At 35.4% G+C, this 20,668-nt stretch overlaps 1 protein-coding gene across 1 annotated transcript in view; it reads left to right on the top strand.

Annotated features, from left to right (window-relative positions):
• The window catches only part of sorcs3a (sortilin related VPS10 domain containing receptor 3a), a 254,736-nt gene that overhangs the window by 113,371 nt on the left and 120,697 nt on the right, over nt 1-20,668 (top strand). The window contains 2 exon segments of the mRNA XM_051894728.1: nt 9,224-9,323; nt 16,104-16,262. Coding sequence (XP_051750688.1) covers nt 9,224-9,323; nt 16,104-16,262 — 259 coding nt within the window.

Below are 20,668 nucleotides of genomic sequence, written 5' to 3'. Positions count from 1 at the left end.
AGCATTTATTTGAAATATAACTTGCAACATTATAAATGTATTTACTGTCATTATTGATCAATTTAATGCATTAAAGTATATTTCTCATATTTATAATTAACAGAGTGGTTAACACCACAAGTGCCTGTTGTGGGTGTCAGTTGATATATAAATAGCTTAGATACATAACAGCTTCAATAATTATAATCAGTCTATATTTTGTCATGTTGCTTCCCTTTAAGACAGTGTAACAATAAATGATAATAGAACATTTACCATCAAATCTTGTTTGTATTATGCTAACATGTGAATATAATTCCTCCCTTCTCTGAGTCTTAAAACAAATGGAGCAAATCACAAAGCACCATCTCCAAACTATGATCATTATAAACATTAGTCATACTTCTTCATTACTGTAAATTTATACATGGCTCTGTTGTACAATCACTGACTTCTTCTTTTGAAGTCCTTCCAATCTGATACTCCATCAGCATTTTAGCTAAATTTAAAAGTCTCTATTAGTTTTTGTTTTTGCTTCTTGTTCTGTTAACCACAGGCTTGATGACGACCTGAAGTGATATTGAAAGCTAACTAGTTTGAAAGCTCACCACTGATAGCAATTAGTTATTTATACTGAAGGAGGAGAATCTCATTTCTTCTCCCTTTTGCCTTTTTCAGACGCCGGAAATAAATGACGTTACACAATTTGCATATTCATTCTGGTCAATTTACACATCAGAGGTACGTCGGGCTCCTCCGGATTTCATGATTCCACATGCCTAGGGCCAAGGTTCCTGCACATGAAAGAAAAAATATCAAACAAAATCATTTTTACACATTATATGCATCAGAGTTATACTGTACATATTAGCAAGGAATTGATTAAAGCAACAATTAATTTTACAACCACGGTTATTCCGTTTATTTTGACTGAATTTTTGAGGAGGTTCATCCTCTCTTGGTAAGGTGGTGGCTTGTTTTTGAAGTTCTCTGCTGTGTTCATTGTTCTTTTGCCATCCCTGGAGCCTGGTGCACATGCCTCCACATTGTTCTACTTTACTGCCTCACCATCTGGCTTCTCCTCACAGACAATCCCTAACGTGATACCTGGCCACCAATCCTCTCATTTTCATGTTCTTTTCATGTTGTCCCCCTCTCCCATGCTTCCTACATTCTCTGAAAGTTTGTGTTCAGTTTCATGTTGTTGTGCAGTTCCAGATTCAGAGGACAAAGCCCATTTTCACAGAAACAAAGATGGCACATGGTCAATCGTCGGGAATCACATCTTGGCATTGAGTGTCTCCACATTGTAGAACACAAACAGTTTTTTTGTTTTTCCTGTTGAAAAGCCATATTTCCCAGATGTGCTTTCCAACCTTCAATGTGAAAATGGAAGACAAGGTACAGTGATACCATATGAGACGCGAAATGTGCCTTACAGCCATTGCCTGTGCTTCACCAAAGTGTGCCCGTCCCTGTGGCTTTCAGTGTGAAATATTCACACACGTGCCACCGCAGAACAAAGTCTCTTTTTAGTTTCCGACCTTAAATTCACACTGGGATTTTGATGCAGTCCTGTTTCACGGCATTCATTTCTCTCCTGGAAGGCTGGAAAAGGTCCATGCTGAGTTTTTAGGCCGTGTTAATGTTGCCACTGCTTCAGGCATTTGCTTTTATTGGTCTTTTATGTCTCTGACTTGTGTTTTTCTCCTAACCTACTGTTTTTTGATGTTCGGTTATTCTTAATGGTATTCTAAAGTCCCAGACACAATTCTCCAAACTCATGAGCAGGTGTATAAACATAATTATACCAGCCATCTCGACAGAGCTCTTCTGGTGGGAATTGAATAATTGAATAACATGACAAACCACATCTTTTTTAGATGTGTGCAAGGAAAACATTATAAACATAAACATCTCTTGTCACGGGGGTGTAAAGAACTGCATGCAAATGCAGGAAACCATCACACCACTTTTAGCAGGATACCCTTAACGACTCACACCTTCATAATTCAACTCCTGTGTCATCTGACATCATAAAAATAATGATACCACTAACATGAACATTATGAACATTATTCTTTCAGAATGTCATGATATTACTATAAAAATATGAACCACCTCAATCTTCTTAAATTAGAGGCTCATGACAAGACAAGATACCATGAGATCATTTCCTGCTGTGCTACCTTAACTATAGTGATTCTGTACTTCATTTTCCTTTTTTTATCAATCCATTTAGTGGACTCATCTTTTAAAATATATGACAGCAGTCTCAAGGTGAGCATTCTGCAACAATATAGATATTTTTGCCTTTTCTTTTCTTTCTTTTTTTTTTTTTTTTTCTCTAGTATATTGTTCCTTGTTATATTTGGTCTAGTTATATTTTGCTGGATTCTATACACTGTAAAAAAAAAAAAAAAAAACTGTCAAATGACTGGCAGCAACGGCTGCCAAAAAAAACTGTAAAATTAAAGTAAAATATCCTAATTTGAATTAAACTTTTACTGTAAACATTTTACAAAAAACTTATTTTACAGGTATTTACTGGAAAATTTCCTATTTTTTTTCTGTACAATTTCCTATTTTAAAGGATTAGTCCACTTTCAAATAAAATTTTCCTGATAATTTACTCACCCCCCATGTCATCCAAGATGTTCATGTCTTTCTTTCTTCAGTCGAAAAAAATAAATTAGGTTTTTGATGAAAACATTCCAGGATTATTCTCCTTATAGTGGACTTCAATGGTCTCCAAATGGTTGAAGGCCAAAATTACAGTTTCAGTGCAGCTTCAAAGGGCTTTAAATGATACCAGACGAGGAATAAGGGTCTTATCTAGTGAAACGATCTGTCATTTTCTAAAAAAATACAAATGTATATGCTTTATAAACACAAATGATCGCCTTGCAAGTCCTTCTGCTTTCCGTATTTTTCAAAAAGCTTACGCTGTATGTCCTATGCCTTCCCTATTCAACTTACGGAACGAATGCGGAGCCAGTCCCTTTTTTTCCATAAGTAGCATAGGGAAGGCGTAGGACATACAGCATAAGCTTTTTGAAGAATACGGAAAGCGGAATGGTGGAAGCACTTGCAAGGCGATCATTTGTGTTTATAAAGCATATACAGTTGTATTTTTTTTTTTTTTTCAAAGAAAATGACCGATCGTTTCACTAGATAAGGCCCTTATTCCTCATCTGGTATCGTTTAAAGCCCTTTGAAGCTGCACTAAAACAAATTTTGACCTTCAACCATTTGGAGACCATTAAAGTCCACTATAAGGAGAATAATCCTGGAATGTTTTCATCAAAAACCTTAATTTATTTTCGACTGAAGAAAGAAAGACATGAACATCTTGGATGACATGGGGGTAAGTAAATTATCAGGAAATTTTCATTCAGAAGTGAACTAATCCTTTAACAGAGGATTAGATGTTGATGTTCTATTGAAAATCACAATTTCACCATGTTACCATTATGGTGATCAGTGTTTGCTTTAGTTGGCCTCTTAACCCTTGATTTATTTAATGTTAGTTGTTCTCTGGCTGTTTTAACTGCGTCTCAAAACCACGTTTGTTGTGGCAAAAACAAACACACACACACAAAAAAAAAGAGCAAGAAAAAATCTGGTCAGATGACATTGGCTACTTATTGGTGGCCTGATTCATTGAACTCATCCAGAGTCTAATATCTTATTAAATTATTTTATTATATGAGTTATTAATTTCACATTGTTTATTTTAGCCCTAAAATACAACTGCACAAAATCCTGCAGTGCTTCAATATTTTGAAAGATATTACAAAGTCATTATGCAGTAAATATTTTGACAGGATCATAGACACACACAGAAATCAGTGTATGTATCTCAACAATGGTGACAATCAACAAAATATTCAGATAAACAGATCAGCTCTGAATGTCACAAAACAAGCTACTAAAGTCACAAAAAAGCTTTTTGTTGATTGTCAACATTGTTGAGATTCATAAGCTGTTTCTTGATGTCTTTGTGTGTCTGAAAGACACAGCTCAAAACATTTTATGTATAATGACTTTAAAAAAAAAATCAGAATATCTGATTGTCATAACACTGATGCCGTAATATCACAAGACTATTGTAAATAACGTGAAATTAACAGCTAAAATAGTCAGGGATGGTGATATCAGTGAATCAAGCCACTACGTGAATAATAAACACATAGTAAAAGCAGCCAGAAAAGAAAAAAAAATGTTCAAAAAGTCAAGGGTCCAAAGCCCAACTAAAGTAAACACTGATCACCATAATGGTGATACCAAACTTTATTATTTTCAATAAAACATTAACATGTAACCTTCTGTTAATTCTCAACAAGAACTTTTGTATGAAAGAAAGTCAAACTGGATTGTAATAAATGAAGATGCTGAGATCTTGAGAGATCTGTTGCTAGCATAATACTTAAAGTATTACTCAAAGTAGTACTCACCCTCATGTCGTCCCAAACCCGTAAGACCTTCGTTCATCTTCGGAACACAAATTAAGATATTTTTGATGAAATCCAAGGGTATCTGAACCAAACATAGGCAGCACCTATTGAGGTCCAGAAAGGTAGTAAAAACACTACAGTGGTTCAACCTTAACCTTAGCGATGAGAATACATTCTGTGTGCAAAAACAAAACCAAAATAATGACTTTATTTAACAATTTGAACTGTTGTCATACGCAGTTGATATAGTGAACGCAGTGCAGTTTCTGTGTTTACGTTCGAACGCTGGCTTATTATTGGCCAAAGTTGAACACGTGAGCACCACGACATGGTGAGCCGGACGTAATCACAGAAGCTTGCACTGTGTTCACTACATCAACTTCGTATGACAACAGTTCAAATTGTTAAATAAAGTCCACCATCATACCAGCTAGCTCTAGATGAAGTTTACTGTATATTTTTCCTCTATTTATTTCTCACTTCACCTTCCTCTTACATTAATATTATAGAAGACGTGATGGTGTCTTTACTGTGAATAATCCTTGTGCCTTTATTTTGCTGCCACTCCAGAATAAAACAGTAAAGGGAAGATTGCATTGTAATTTCACTGAAATCCATTACTGCCCTATTTGTGCGGGGACCCGTTCCTAGGAAGAGGCAAAAAGGAATTGAGCGATGGAAAATGGGAATCCTCCATGGTGCCTCAAATTAGATTGCCTCTGTTTGGAAACAGTGTGTGGGATGTGCCTCCATCTGTGTTTCTGAGACTGTCACTTTGGTATGGGGTCAGTGATGGTGTTGAAAACACTATTGTCTCTGCACTATTGCTGTGAACAGCAAGCTAATGTGATGGAGAAGTATTAGAGATTCGGAGAGGATTGTGTTGGCTAACAGCTCGTTTCTCCTACTAAATAATTCAGACTTGAGAAGCTGGGCCTATTCACTTGCTTTTGCTGTGGCTATATTTTACATGCAAGTCATTGGGAGAGCATAAATTATTTACTTTGCGTAGGTCCCCTCAGAAATGTGAATTTTTTTTTTGTGAGGCTGTCATGTGTGATATTTTTCAACTTTAACTTGTTCACAAGTAGTTTAAACAAAAGCATACATAATGGTACATGACATGTTAGAGCTACATTTCACTGAGTCACATTTTCTGGAAAGGAATGAAGAAACAAGCTGCTATAAAAGGATGCAAAAGCATTACAAAAGTATTTTCGTTAAATATTACAATTACTTAAAACTTACACGATTGCTTTGTGTGAAGAACATGCTGAAATTTAAGTTGTGAACTGAAAATCTTCAACTCCAGTTAAACTGAGCTGCAACTGAATCATGAGGGAATGAGTTGATCTTAAGAATCTGATTCGTGAATTAATGATTCAGACCAATTTAAATGAAACTGTCTAAATGAAAAGATCCAACTCAAAATAATAATTTATTCATGAAACAGGTTGCTATTCACGTCAATGAATTGGTGACTTTTAGTCATTAATTTCAAGCTGTTCCTCACACATAAACTCTTCAAAGAAAAGGTTGCAAAAGGTTATTATTATTATTATTATTATTATTATTTTTGTAGCGATGCAACAGAAGAACCATTTTTTGGTTCCCTAAAGAACCTTTCAGTAAACAGTTCTTGAAAGAAACACATTTTTTCTTCTTATATGAAGAACCTTTTGTACAATGGAAAATTTCCATGGATGTTAAAGGTTCCTCATGGAACCATCAATGCCAAAAAAAAAAAAAAAGAAGAACCTTTATTTTTAGTGTAGCTTTTGTGTTGCTTGTAATACTTAGAATATAGTACAACATTTGAATGAGAGTTGTCAGTTATTTTGAAAGAATCAGGCCAGGATGTTCTTCAAAAATTCACCTTTTGTGTTCCTCAGAAGAAAGAAAATCTTACGGTGTTTAGAGTGACATGAGGGTGAGTAAATGATGACAGGATTTATATTTTTTGGCTGAACTTAAGGTTTAAATAGCAAATATATGTTTGCGTGTATTGTTAAAAAACGTGATATTCCCACACAGAGGCTGAATAAGAGAGAAAAATTGGTGGGCGAGACATGGGCCACAGGCATATTTTACTCAGCTGAAATAGGCAACGCTCAGGAGAAAAAGAGAGGTGGAGGCAAAAATAGAGATGGCAGGAAAGGCAAGAGAGAGTTGGTGAGATAAAATGAGGGGTTGGAGGGGAGGGGAGAGCAAGTTTAGGAAAAAGGAATTCAAAGTGATGTGAGCCCTCCAAAAACTCTGTTAAGCTTTTGGCGAATAAGAAGCTCAAGTACCACAGGAAGTGGATTTTGTAAAGATGACAGAATAACTCTCTGTATCTTTCAAGTACACAAAAAACTAGAAGTGAGTTTTTTGTAATGATGTTTCTGTATTCACTGGCATAGTTTCGTTTTAGAATTTAGATACATTTTTTTTTTTTTAAATCTTAGTATATCAAGTTTTATATATACGTTATATATTTTGTACTTTATAGTGTGTATATATATATATATATATATATATATATATATATATATATATATACATACAGTATATACTGTATACAGTGTATATATATATATATATATAGATATACACTGTATACAGTATATACCGTATATATATATATATATATATATATATATATAAAATCATTTAGGCAGCACTTTACAATAAGGTTTCATTAGTTAACTACTTTAGTTAACATGAACTAAGAGTACATAATACTTCTACAGCATTTATCAATCTTAGTTAACGTTAATTTCAACATTTGCTAATATATTATCAAAATCAAATGTAACTGTGAACTAACATGAACAAACAATGAACGACAGTATTTTTATTAACTAACATTAACAAAGATTAATAAATACTCTAACAAATGTATTGCTCATTGTTAGTTCATGTTAGTTATTACATTAGCTAATGCTAACAAGTGAGACCCTATTGTAAAGTATTATCATCATTTATTTTATACGGTATAAAAAAAAGACATTTTTATATGCATTGTGGAATATTGCAAGTTACTTGTGCTCAATATGTGCCCAATAATGAAGTTTGTTTATTTATTTATTTAGTTATTTATTTAAAAAACAACAACAAAACAAAAAAAAACATTTGTAGTGCACCTTTAAATAGAAGGTAAAATGATTTTACTTGTTAAAACCAACAGCTTTATATATGTATTGTGGTTGTCAGGTGTTTTTGTTGTTTTTACTGCTCCTCCATGTGACCTGTAAAGTTCAGCAAACTAAAATTTCTCACGTCTGCTTCTTACTAGTTTAGAATGTATTTTCTCAGCAATAACACCTGTTGTTTTGGTTGCAATGATAAACACTTAGGGCCCTATCATACATCCGGCGCAATGCAACGCCAGGCGTGACACAAGTGTTTTTTGCTAGTTTCAGCCGGTTGGCGTGTTGCTATTATCATTTTCACGTCCAGTGCCATGTTGTTTAAATAGCAAATGCACTCACGCCCACCTGTTGGGCGAGCTGGTCTGGAAACGAGGTGTGTTCAGGAGCATTGTTGGCATGTTGCTATTTTGAGGCAACTGAAAATGACTGCTCCATTGACCAACAAAAACCTGGTCTAAAGTCAATAGTGCAGTATTTTTTTTATTAAAGAGCACGTTAGTAATTTGCGCCTACAGGCGGGTGCATAACGTGCATACAATGTGCTTGTTACACACACAGGGATGCGCAGCAGCACACAAACATGCCAAATATTAAAAATAAAAGGATTACAATGTAAAAGATTATTATTGTGTACGTACAGATAAAAATGCCTACATGTCATAATGGATAGTCATTGCGTGTATCAGAATTACCTATTTGCAGTAATGATGAATGAAATTGGCTAATTATTTGACCTGTCGTGGCAATACAAATGTATTTAAACTTACTCCACCATGTAAATAGCGAATCCGCCATGGTGCAAGTGCACCTGGCTTTTAAAGGGAATGAGAGATGAGACTCTGGTTGGTTTATTGCACATTACACCCAATACACACCCATGACTCATTAAGAGACTAGGTACAACCCTTTTGGACCATGTGCCTGGCACGTCAACCATTTTTTCTGTCGTTAAACTAGCAAAAGTGGATTTGGACATGCCCTAAGTGCACCTTTGCTGTGCACTTCAGACCATGTGCTTAGATCATTAAAATAGGGCCCATAGAGTACAAACACCTCATGACATGCCATTGCACATCAATTTATTGTGAGAAATAAAATACTTTCATTCTATATATCTGGTAGAAATCATTCAGTAGTCTCTTATTTCTGTTAGGGACATATTCCTACCATCCATACTCATGTCTGCATTGCAAGACTGTAAATATCATTAGCCTTTCTAAACAAATCAGCGTATGCTCTGGATCAGTTGTCACTGTTTTGCCCAGTGGTTGGAGGATGATGTTAGTTTTGCTATCTGTAGAACAAGGCAGAATTGCTCAGCATATGCTCAGCAGATTGTGTTTGTCTTAGCGAGCTTTTTCGCTCATCGCTGAGGATCAGGGAAATATAAATAGCCAGGAAAAAGAACAAAAAAAAAACTGTGAAACACTCTCATGAATATAATTTGCAGAAATCTGTTCAATCGTTTGGGTTCGGCTGAGGTCCGCAAATTCCAATCTCGATTCATTTTGCTAGGGAATGTACTCATTTCGGCCAGGTTATGAATGGAGCATGGATATCCGCACGCACGCACTCTCTCTCTCACACACACACACACAAAAGAAACTAAATGTCTTCTGAATACCATATTGAGAATGTTGCTTCTGTTTGCAGATCAACTGATTATGGCAGCACTTATGAGAGACTGAATGATAAAGTGGGAGTCAAGACCGTTTTGAGTTACCTCTATGTCTGCCCCACCAACAAGAGAAAGGTAAGACACCTACAGCCTCTTATTCTCTGTTTTCTTCTCTTTGAGAGACTCACTGTTCCCCTACTTCAAATAAAGCCAGTTATTTTGAATTATTTCTTTATTTTCTGCTTTCCAAAAGCCTGTATACCAACCTGAACAACCCGGAGCAATTCTTCTTGGAATAATAAGCCAAAATCACACCTGAACAGATATTATATTATATTATATTATATTATATTATATTATATTATATTATATTATATTATATTATATTAATTATATTATATTATATTATATTATTAGTCCAAATAAAACTTCTGAAACATTTGCTTTTGATATATAATTAGTATAATTATATATAACAGCTACGTGTGTGTGTATACTAAGTAAGATTTTTGTATATTTTTGAATGATGTTCTTATGCTTGACAACGTTGAATTTATTTGGTCAAAAATATAGTAAAAACAGTGATATGAGAAATGCACACACTGGCCACTTTATAGGTTGTTTGCAATCACGTGGTTCTGGTGTGGAGGGCAAGAAGTGAAAATTAGAATGGAATAGATAGAGAAAAGTCTGTATTGTGCTGGTTTAGAAAGGTATAAACAGAAAATCACAAAATATGTTGGACGTGATCCTTATGTTATGAAGAGGAGCGATTTTTCTACTGGATTAAAAGACTTTCCTGCCATCGAGGAGGTAGATACAGAGAATGGGAAGCTGCCGTCACGAGTTCTAGTCTGGTTTGTTTATATCGCGCTGCCTTTCTGCTATTGACATTCTGTCATGATTGTGAAAAATGTCGCCATTGTAGGTCATTTATGCTGAATCGAGAATTGCAACAGGAGCTCACATCATCATTCAGAGAAAAAACTGGATGGTGTAATATAATTTTCGCCTTTTCTACGTGTAAAAACACTAAGGGAAGCAGGTTGACAGGAAGACGCCGTGTAGCAAATCTAATAGTGTAACTGATTAAACCCACTCAATAAAATATCCACATAGCTGAGTGTTTTTGAAAGTTTTGTATTTTGTTTTGGTTTAATAATTAACTACATTTGCGACTATTACACTTACTCGGCTTGAATGATTATAACTTGCACACAGCCACTTCAAACCTGTTCATGAGCTTCTATGGGTTTGATTTTGGTTGTTATTTGTTGAAATAAATATAAAAAATACAGTGTGTCGGTGTCTGTCTGCTGAATGTGACCCTCCGATTCTCCTCCGTGGCCATATGGGAAAGTGATATATACAAAGACAACATTAAAACTACAGTTACATTTACACACTTCCAACAAAGAAATGGATCGACTTCTGTCAGCTTGTTGAACAAATATTATTTGGACATTTTCTATCATATGATGGCTGAAGCAGCAGCACGTGCCCAGTGCGTGACACCGTTTTCACGGTAAACAGATCAACATTGTGAACGGAATTCTACAAAACTGAAGTGAAAACACCAAATGATTATGCAATGGGATAAAATAGCTTCTCTTCCCTGCAAACGATAGCATGAAGAATGTTAATATTTAACTAAGTGAAAAACAAAAAAAGGTAAGCAGGTATCCATATTCATTTCAGTAGCAGCAGACGCAAAAATGCTATTAAAGGCGACAACTTTTAAAGTTAAAAAACGATAAAAGTAACATAAACGATAAAAGCTCCTTGTGGTTTCTCGGTTTGATCGATTTAAGCAACCATAAATGATGCAAAACATAGGAATTTTGAGTTTGTAATAGCGATTCCTATATAGAAAATTCACCTCCTGCCCTCCAGCTGCATTTCGTGCTACAGCAACGATGTCATGTACAAGCAACCTATTAGGTACAGCTGTTCAACTGCTTGTTAACCCAAATATCTAATCAGCCAATCACATGATAGCAACTCACTACATTTAGGCACGTAGACACAGTCTGGAGTTTTTTTCAGCATTTTATTTGAATGTTTTGCAGCATTATACATGTCTTTGCTGTCATTTTTTATCGAATCAATGTATCCTTGCTTATTAAAAGTATTAGTTTCTTGAAAGAAAATCTATAGACAGCCCATTAATATCCCAAAATAAACCATAGTATCATACTAGTCCTTCAAGCACATCTTAAACTTTTGTCCCTGTCTGCCCTCAGACTGTTCATTGGTCCCATTAGTTCAATTTCCCATCAGAACAGATGGATGGTCTCCTTTGAAAAGCTCTAGATATTTATTTACTTCTGCTTTTGTGAACTGTATCTACACAGTGGACACGCACAGTGCACAATGTGCATCATCTGAAGGTATTGTTGTGGTTTAGTAGCTCTATGCACAAACTGGATTAATGCGTCGGCTTATTTCCCTGACTATGTGGGCAAACACAGTCCCATTCCAGAGAAAAGGATTGACTCTGGCAGATCCCATGGCTATTTTCAAATAGGGCTAAGTTTAGGCCTAACCTTTAGCACAACACTTTTCCATTTGAGAGATGGGCATGACATTTCCGCAGCTTTGTCTGAGCTCTTAAATGGAAACTTGCCAAGAATCCAAAGTGCTTTGTGTGCGGCTCTTTTAGCACTCTCGATGGAGACGAGATTACATGCTGATGCGAAGATCGCCGACAAATGAGGCTGTTTATATTTCCACCACTCTATTTGTTATAAAACGCAGTTGATCGGCCATGACATGATTAATTTGAGACTCTGTGTCCTTTTCCTGCTGTTTACACTGCCTTACCGGCGCTGGCGCCAATCTCATTCAGCGGCGAGAGGCTACATGTGGGCCGTTAACTGTGCGCTGCATGTAGATTAGTTTGCAGGATGGTAGCCGTCTGAGTGTCGGCAGATAACAGAGATCCCTCAACCCTATTGATTGTACTTTGCAACTCTCCTCACTCCTTTGTTCAGCCCAGAAACATTTGTTCACAGTTGTCATGTTCTAGTGGCTTGAAAACGTAATTATCCCCTAATGCTCTATCAGTATCTGTTTGACCTCAGATTTGCGGTTTCCTGCTGTACAGCCCAGTCATGACCCACAGACCCCGTTTACACCGGGTATTAACATGGAAAGTGCTAAATAGAGGTGTAAATAGGATACGTTTTCTGATGTGATGTCATTCTGATGCACCCAGACAACATAATATAAGACTAACAGTGATGCTGATGTAGATGCAAGTCAATCTTTTAGAATGACCGTAGACTGTTTTGACTAAAAACTGTGAATGACTAACGAAGAAGGTTGTAGCTCTACAGTACATTATCTGACTGTGATCCACATATGCATATAAACTATAGAATATTCTGCCTCGCATACTAAAAAAAAAGTAGCAAACTTTTGCAATTTTTGAACTTTATAACTTGTTCATTATGGCATATCTAATATCCATATATTATGTCAGTAAAGGGTGAAGATCTCCACCCCTTAATTTAATCTCCAGGGTAAAATGGGAATTGCTTGCGCAAGCATGTTATGCTTAGCTCTATGAGAACACTGTCAAATAAAATAGTCCAGTACATCTGACTATATAGATTCTTAAAATAAAGGCAGATGGTTCCATGAAGAACCTTTAACATCAATGGAACCTTTCCAGTGCACAAAATGTTCTTTATAGCGGCGGTTTCTCAACATTTTGTCTCCAAAATCCCCGATTGTCCACAACAATTTATGTTCTCCCTCATATATCCATATTTTCCAAGACTGTGGGAATCTTGTTGGAAAAAAAAGAAAAGGTTGTTGAGGGGGTCAATAAAATGAATAATGTATTGATTTTTGAATATTGAATTGTTTTATCATGCTTGTTTTGTCTTATTTTAAATAATTTTAAGTCGTCTTGAGGCCCCTTTGTAAATTTGCTGAGGCCCCGTAGTGGGGGTTGGTTGAGAACCACTGATTTATAGTCAAAAAAGATTCTTCGGATTATACTGTAGGCGCTGAATTGCCGAGCACCCATGGAAAAACACAAGATATTCTTCATTTATTTTAACCAATCAAAAAATCGATTGAGATTCGGAAACCTCTATGAATGGTGTAGCTCACATTGGGTCCTGTGGGTCGTAATACACATAATTCTACCGTTATATTTAGCATTACAACATAACAACATGTTATGGAAGGTAGGCACCCACTGGCAGAAATCAGTGCTTATGCTTCAGATGATGTTGGTTATGCTTATTTAAAAAAAAAAAAAAAAAAAAATGTTTACTGAAATGTTCTTTAAGGAATCAAAAATGGTTCTTCTATGGCATTGATCTGAAAGCCACTTTTGTATCCTTTATATTTAAGAGTGTACAGGAATTTGTTCTTCCTGAGCACTAAGTTAGCTTCTAGATGTAATGCGTAAGTCATTTCCCTTCACAAACGCTGTTACTCAATGGAATATTACGAAAAATGATTAGACCCTAAAATCAATGAATTGCATCTGACAAGCCCAAAGACACCAGCAGACACAAGGGGCCTTTTTCCATCTTCTTATAACGATAATGAACAGTAAAAACCAGGGGCCCAGGCCAACAAAATCCTGGCTGTGTTTCGGCTGGCTGTTTATTGGCGCTTAATGAAAAACAATTTATCTAAATCACCGCCCCGGAGGATTCGTAGTTAAAGCTTGTGGAGAGAGGGGTGGGATTTTTGTCAGTGACAAATGCACCACTGTTTTTCCAATTCAAATCCAGTTGAGGGAAGAAAACAGCCGTTTACATTAAGTGTGGATGGAGGCGAGAGAAAGAGTGAGATGATAAAGGTAGGGAGGTCTCGAGCTTATGTTTCACAGTTTGCTTGCTAAATATTATCACGTCTAGATGTCAACAATAAGTGTGCATGCTTAAATTAATGTGCGATAAAATGCTTCAGAGCCTGTTAGGTTCCACGTAAACTTATAAAATATTGAAGATATATGTCATATTTTTCCAAGCAGTAAAAATCCATAATGTCTGCAACTGTTTTAGCACTGAAGCGGTCCTCACATGACAGTAAACCCATTTAATGAGCAGGCAAATGTACTTACCCTTTAATTATCATGGAGATCAGATGCATCTGCCCAGTCAGACATGAGCATAAAAAGAAACACTTTCCATAATGTAGCATATTCAGTACCAGAAGAGTTTTGCATTTGTGTTTTAATTAAACGGTTTGCCCATCCACAGAGTTGCCTTTGTGCATACAATATAACCAAAACCAATTTAGGAAGCTTGGAAACTGAGTCAAGGTCAGTGCTAAAGTGAAACTAGTTAGCTCAGTGCCATTATTATTCCATTTAGACTGGAGGTAATGGTCAACCTTGACTGAGTCTGAGCTTTAGTTGGTGTTTTAAAGCCTTATTAGAGGAATAGTTAAACTAAAAATTTAAATTAGATAGAGCAAAAAAGTCATACTGAGGATTTTTTTCTGTTAAATATAGTTTATTGAGAAAGTTATCGTTCTTGTCATTATGTAATGTGTAGATTATTTATTTATCTCCAATGTGTCTCTAGCAATTTCCTGAGTTATATGAGGGGGCTGTTACACAACACCATTTTCAACTAAAAATGGAAGACTTTTTATGCATTTTAGGTATTGATTTACACTACAACAGTGTTTTTGGGGCCCCGAAAACTCAAACTTCAAGTTTTTGAAAACTATACCGTTATCGTCACATGAAAACTACAAAAACATAAATTTGTGAAAATGGTGACGTCATGCGTGTGTGTATTACGTGTGTTTAGTCTATAGACCTATTTTGTGTTTGCAAACATCGTTGATATTTTTTGTGGGCGGAGCCTACCTGGTGGCAGAAAATGACAGTTCTGCAGTAGCCTATGGAAGCCACGGAATAAAAGAATAAAAAAAAGTTAATTTTGAGTTTATATCTCACAATTCTTAGAAGGAAAAACATAATTGTGAGATATACTTGTTATTGTCTTTTTTCCTCAGAATTGCACATTTATATCCCACAATTCTGACTTTTTCCCCCTTCAGAATTGTGATATAAACTCGAGTCCAAACTGGGAGATATAAACATGCAAATGCAAGAAAAAAAGAAATAGGTTATATTATTTCATGCTGTAACTGCTATGTATGTATGTCCCCTATGAACTACATATGTGAATATGTAGACTTACTGTTTACATCAGATTCATGCTTTAATAGTAGATTAATCTTTGCAGGTTTCATCAGTACAGTCTGTGACTTGGAACATAAACGTCTGCGTTTAGCTTCAAAGGCATCTTCAACAATGGTATTCTATACAAATAAAGACTATATTTTTTTGCATTCCGATTCTGACATCCAAAGGCACAACAAAACATCTCTTATTCTGTGGATTTTGCACATTTTCCTCCACTTGTTACCGCTATTTTTCCGCCACCACTATGCACGCACGTTTGCTAGTGACGTAACTGTGACGTCTGCTCCAAATTGGTCTATAGGTGCGTAGTGTGTCTTTACAAAGTGACATCGCCAACTACTGGCCTGACATACATAATACAGCATTTTTAATCATTTTCGTGTACGGGGATCGTTTTGACAATGTTGTCGTCTGTACATGAAAAACACAAGGGAAAAACTTTAACATGTTTAGTACATTGTTGTTGTGCAAACATTTCCTAAGACTATTTAAAGTGTTATCCTATTTATGCGTGTTGATGCACCCAGACAACATATTATTATTATTAGGAGATATAGAATGAAAACTGATATTTATTTGCTTTTATGTCAGTAGTCTGCTATACAGTTATAAAGATCTCATTGATTTACATTGCATCTTACCTTACAGCCAAGAATTTTCTGACTATTATTACATATGTCAGACTTTACAGGGTTAACCTCTGTGCTTTTCTATTTTTTTTTTCTTAGATAATGGTGCTGACCGACCCAGAGTTTGAAAGCAGTGTTCTCATCAGCTCAGATGAGGGTGCCAGTTATCAGAAATACCGCTTGAGCTTCTTCGTCTTAAGTCTGCTTTTCCATCACACACAAGAGGACTGGGCATTAGCCTACAGCCATGACCAGAAGGTAAGCATTGCTGATTCTAAGCCCCCCCAAAAAATTAGCCTCCAGTGGTAAATATCACAGTTGACCATATTCACTTTCTTAATGCACATTTCTGGTCTTATTAAAAATGATTCATCAGTTCTTGTAACTCCAAAAAAAATTAAGCATTTTCGCAGCACTGCCATAGTTGAACCATTTTTGGTTCCCCAAAGTTTCTTAAAAGAACCTTTTTTTTTTTTCTTCTTCTTAATGTGAGGAACATTTGAATGATCCAAAGAACCTTTTTCACTATAGACAACCTTTTGTGCAATCTAAAGTTTCCATGGATGTTTGCACAGATGCCAATAAAGAAACTTAATTTTTAAAAGAATTGTTTCTGTTCATAATGTCTTGTCTTGTTCTTTTAGACTAATTATGTTAACCATTAACCAAATAGCTATTTAGACAGTTTTATCAAACTCACATTCAGTATGGCTTAATATTGGTATTTAATCCCATTTTCAAATCAATACCTGATGGATAAAATCAAGTCCGGCCGTACCATTCTTCTTAATGAATAGCAATTGTCCATTGAACAACAAGTATCTGAGCAGTGACGGGTATTTTGTGCTTGTTTAGCCTGCTGGTTTATATTAGACTGAATATTTGTATGTATGATATTGTCAAAGCTGACTAAGTAATGCTGTTTCTGCATTTTGTTAGTTACATTTTTGCTTGCTTCTCAAATTAAATTAAAAAATTCTGTGGAGTGTTGAAAAGAAATGTAACATTTCATAATCATTTACCAAGGACAAACTCTCCCATGAGAGTGATGTGAGAAAAAGAAAGCAAAAAAAGGATAAAGACTTTTGACTTTTAAACTCTTTTTTTTTTTTTTTATTTGGCAGTGATTCATATTCGTAGTCAGCTTGTAAAGAGAACAGAACCTAATGAAACTGTGTGAACAGAACAGATATCCAGCAAAGTGAAATTAGCTGAAGCTTAAATACATCTGTATATCAAGAACATTTCTGTCCACACTTTGTATTAGTCTTTTGTTGTATAATTTGTATAGATTTGTGGTGTTTTATAGTGTCTGAATGCTGCTTTAATTTATATGCATTAATGTTAAAAAGTTTGGTGTCTGTAATATTTTTCTTTTTTTTTTGAAAGAAATATATATTTTTATTCTGCAAGTACATTGTACTTATTTTTTGATGTAAGTACATAGTAGTTAAGGCCACCTAATATAAAGTAGGACCAAACATTCTAATCAAATATTCCTGAAAAAAGTATCATGATTTCCAAAAAAATAAATAAATAAATAAATAAATAAATAAAAATAAGTAGCACAACTGTTTTCAACATTAATAATAAGAAGAAATGTTTCCTGAGGAGCAAATCAGCATATTAGAATAATTTCTGAAGGATCATGTGACTGAAGACTGGAGTAATGATGCTGAAAAATTTTTGTGTTTTGACATCACAGGACATTTTAAAATATATTCAAGTAGAAAATAGTTATTTTAAATTATAATAATATTTCACAATATTACTGTTTTACGGTTTTACTGTATTTTTTAATCAGATAAATACATCCTTGGTGAGCATGAGAGACTTCTTTTAAAAAATATTCAGAAATCTTACTGACCTCAAACTTTTGATCAGTAGTGTACATATTCAAAAAAGTGTGATTTGAATGCATGGATCCAAAAAAACTGATTTTGTAGTCAATGTAGAATCAGCCTCAGGTCCTTTTCACTTCTGTCTCGAAACTTTCAATGGTAAAACACGGAACATCTCAGTCACCGGTCTCTGCACTCTCCATAATGATGTTATCCTGAGCCATACTGCAGTGTGCTTGGAGACAGTCATGCTTACTCGCTCAAAAAATGACACACATTAATGCTGCGGCGACATGGCACTAAAGTGTCTCATTTTCTGAATGGACAAGGGTGGCTGACACCGTGTCCAGTCTCATCACGAGCAAAGCAGAACTGTGGATTAGGTCAACACCTGAAGCATTGTCTTATAGAGAGGTGCCAGGCTGGTCAGGTCCACTTCTTGACGATTCATTAAAAACAGATGGTGGTTTAGGCCCAGCTTTCTCCCTTTTCTCAGAAGAACTCCAGCTCAGGCCTCTTACATTAAGGAGCCTCTGGGAATCTGGTGAAAGAAATAGCAATTGATCTCTTTCACCCTCTAAGCCTGGTTAACCGAGGTTTCATTGACCAGCGAAAGTCCACAAAAGCCATTTGATGTCTTTTATGATACTAATAGCTGACTCTAAATGGCCGTTTTATGCAACAGTGAGGAAACAACCAACATGTTGTTTTCCATAAGATTGCTACAGAAGCACCATGGCCAATACATTGAAAATATACCAAACAAGTCTCACTTCTTTTCGCTTTAATATATTATGTGTTTTATTAGACAGGTGAGCAAATGTTCGGATACATTTATCGACAGAAATATAATCACTGTTATACGTATAGCTCAACACAGTAAGTCTTATTGTTTAAATCTTGTTTTCTTGATTTACCACGAGTACCATGTTTTACCATGACTAATATCGATATAGCTTACTGCAGTGTACAACAAGTGTCTCATAGTAGCCGGCGAGCGAATTCACTGAGTAGCATTATAACAACTTTTAACACACTACTGCATCTAATATGATAAAACAGCGCTGCATTACCACACATACGCATGACCGGAAGAAGAGGAAGTGATCGTCTGTTGAATAATAAAAGTTCCACTGCTCTCAAGCCGTGTGTTGCGCTTGTCTCTCATTAGCAATCGCTCCAGTGGCCTTGTTCAGCTCCAACGGTTTTCAGATCCACACCCTGCTTCATAATGTTAATAAATCTTTAATACATTAGCTCAACCATTAATATGATTTCTGCCCAAGCCCCACCGAAATCAAGGCATCATCAAGCTACGCCTTTGTTTTGAATAAACGACCTCTAGCAGCAAAAAACTACATATTGTGCCTTTAACATTAATTCTTTTGTTAAAACTATTATTTGGCATTACTGGGTTTATAATTTTCATGGAAATGTTTCTAAAACAGGATATAACCATATAGAAAAGATTTGTAAGTGATTTTAAATTCATGTTAACATGCATATTTCGTGCATCTTATGGTTATATTATTGATACAATGCATATTTTAATGATTATGGATTCACTTTCACAAAAGTAGGGACAAGAGGAAATCTGTTGTTGTAATCAACATTATGCCACAAATGTTGTCGATTGAGCTTATTGAAAATTTTATTTGCTATATCTTGTATTATAAGAACACTGATCTCCAGCATTTCATTTGTCTTAGATCAACTTTGTTAAAGGAATAGTTCACCCAAAAATGAAAGTATCCCATAATTTATTCACCCTCAAGCCATCCTAGGTGTACATGACTTTGTTTTTTTTGAAGCCAAACACAATCAGAGTTGTATTAAATAATATCCTGGCTCTTCCAAGCTTTATAATGGTAGTGAATGGGGCTCAAGATTTTGAAGCTCCAAAAAGCACATCCAACCATCCATCATAAAAGTAATCCATACGAATCCAGTGAGGAAATAAATGCCTTTTGAAGCGAAATGATGGGTTTTTGTAAGAAAAATATCCATATTTAAAACTTTATAAACTTTAATCACTGGCTTCTGGCAACAGTCGTACGTACATTCATGAGAGAGTCGAGTTCCGGTGGAAGGGTGACCTCTGACCCGACATACTGTATAACGTAGGACGTATGATGAATGCATAGCGTAAGCTTAACTGACAAACGCGGAAGCGCAGAGGATAGAGCATAACGGCGATCATGAATTAGAAGTCTAAAACGAGAAGTTTTAAAGAAAAATGTCAGAGGATTTCTATATAAGAGAAGCTACGTCATATGCCGGGTCAGAGGTCACTTTTCTGATGGAACTCGACTCTCTCATGAACGTGGGTACTGCAGTTGCCGTAAGACAGTTATTATAGTTTATAAAGTTTTAAATATGGATATTTTTCTTACAAAAACCCATCGCTTCGCTTCAGAAGGTATTTATTAACTCACTGGAGTCTTATGGATTACTTTTATGATGGATGGATGTGATTTTTGGAGCTGGGAAGAGCCAGGATATTATTTAATATAACTCTGATTGTGTTCTGCTGAAAGAAGAAAGTCATATACACATAGGATGGCTTGAGGTTGAATAAATTATGGGATAATTTTTATTTTTGGGTGAACTATTCCTTTAAGAAATTAAAGCTCTTAAAAAGCCGAGAGGTTTCTGGCCATGATATGCTGCAAGCAAAAGGTTTAAAATGAATTTCAAACATGTCCAAATAAATTCTAGGTTATTTATTTTTATTTTTTTTTTAAATAAAATGTATAAAGAAGTCTCTCTAGGACTGTGGCTTGAACTAGTGAGAATGTTTTGTTTGTAGTCAATTGACTGAAA

The sequence above is a fragment of the Ctenopharyngodon idella genome, chromosome 1 (genome assembly GCF_019924925.1).
Source record: "Ctenopharyngodon idella isolate HZGC_01 chromosome 1, HZGC01, whole genome shotgun sequence".
Classification (NCBI taxonomy): Eukaryota; Metazoa; Chordata; class Actinopteri; order Cypriniformes; family Xenocyprididae; genus Ctenopharyngodon; species Ctenopharyngodon idella.
The sequence above is the reverse complement of the archived record's forward strand: the minus strand, read 5'-3'. Positions and strand labels throughout refer to the sequence as shown.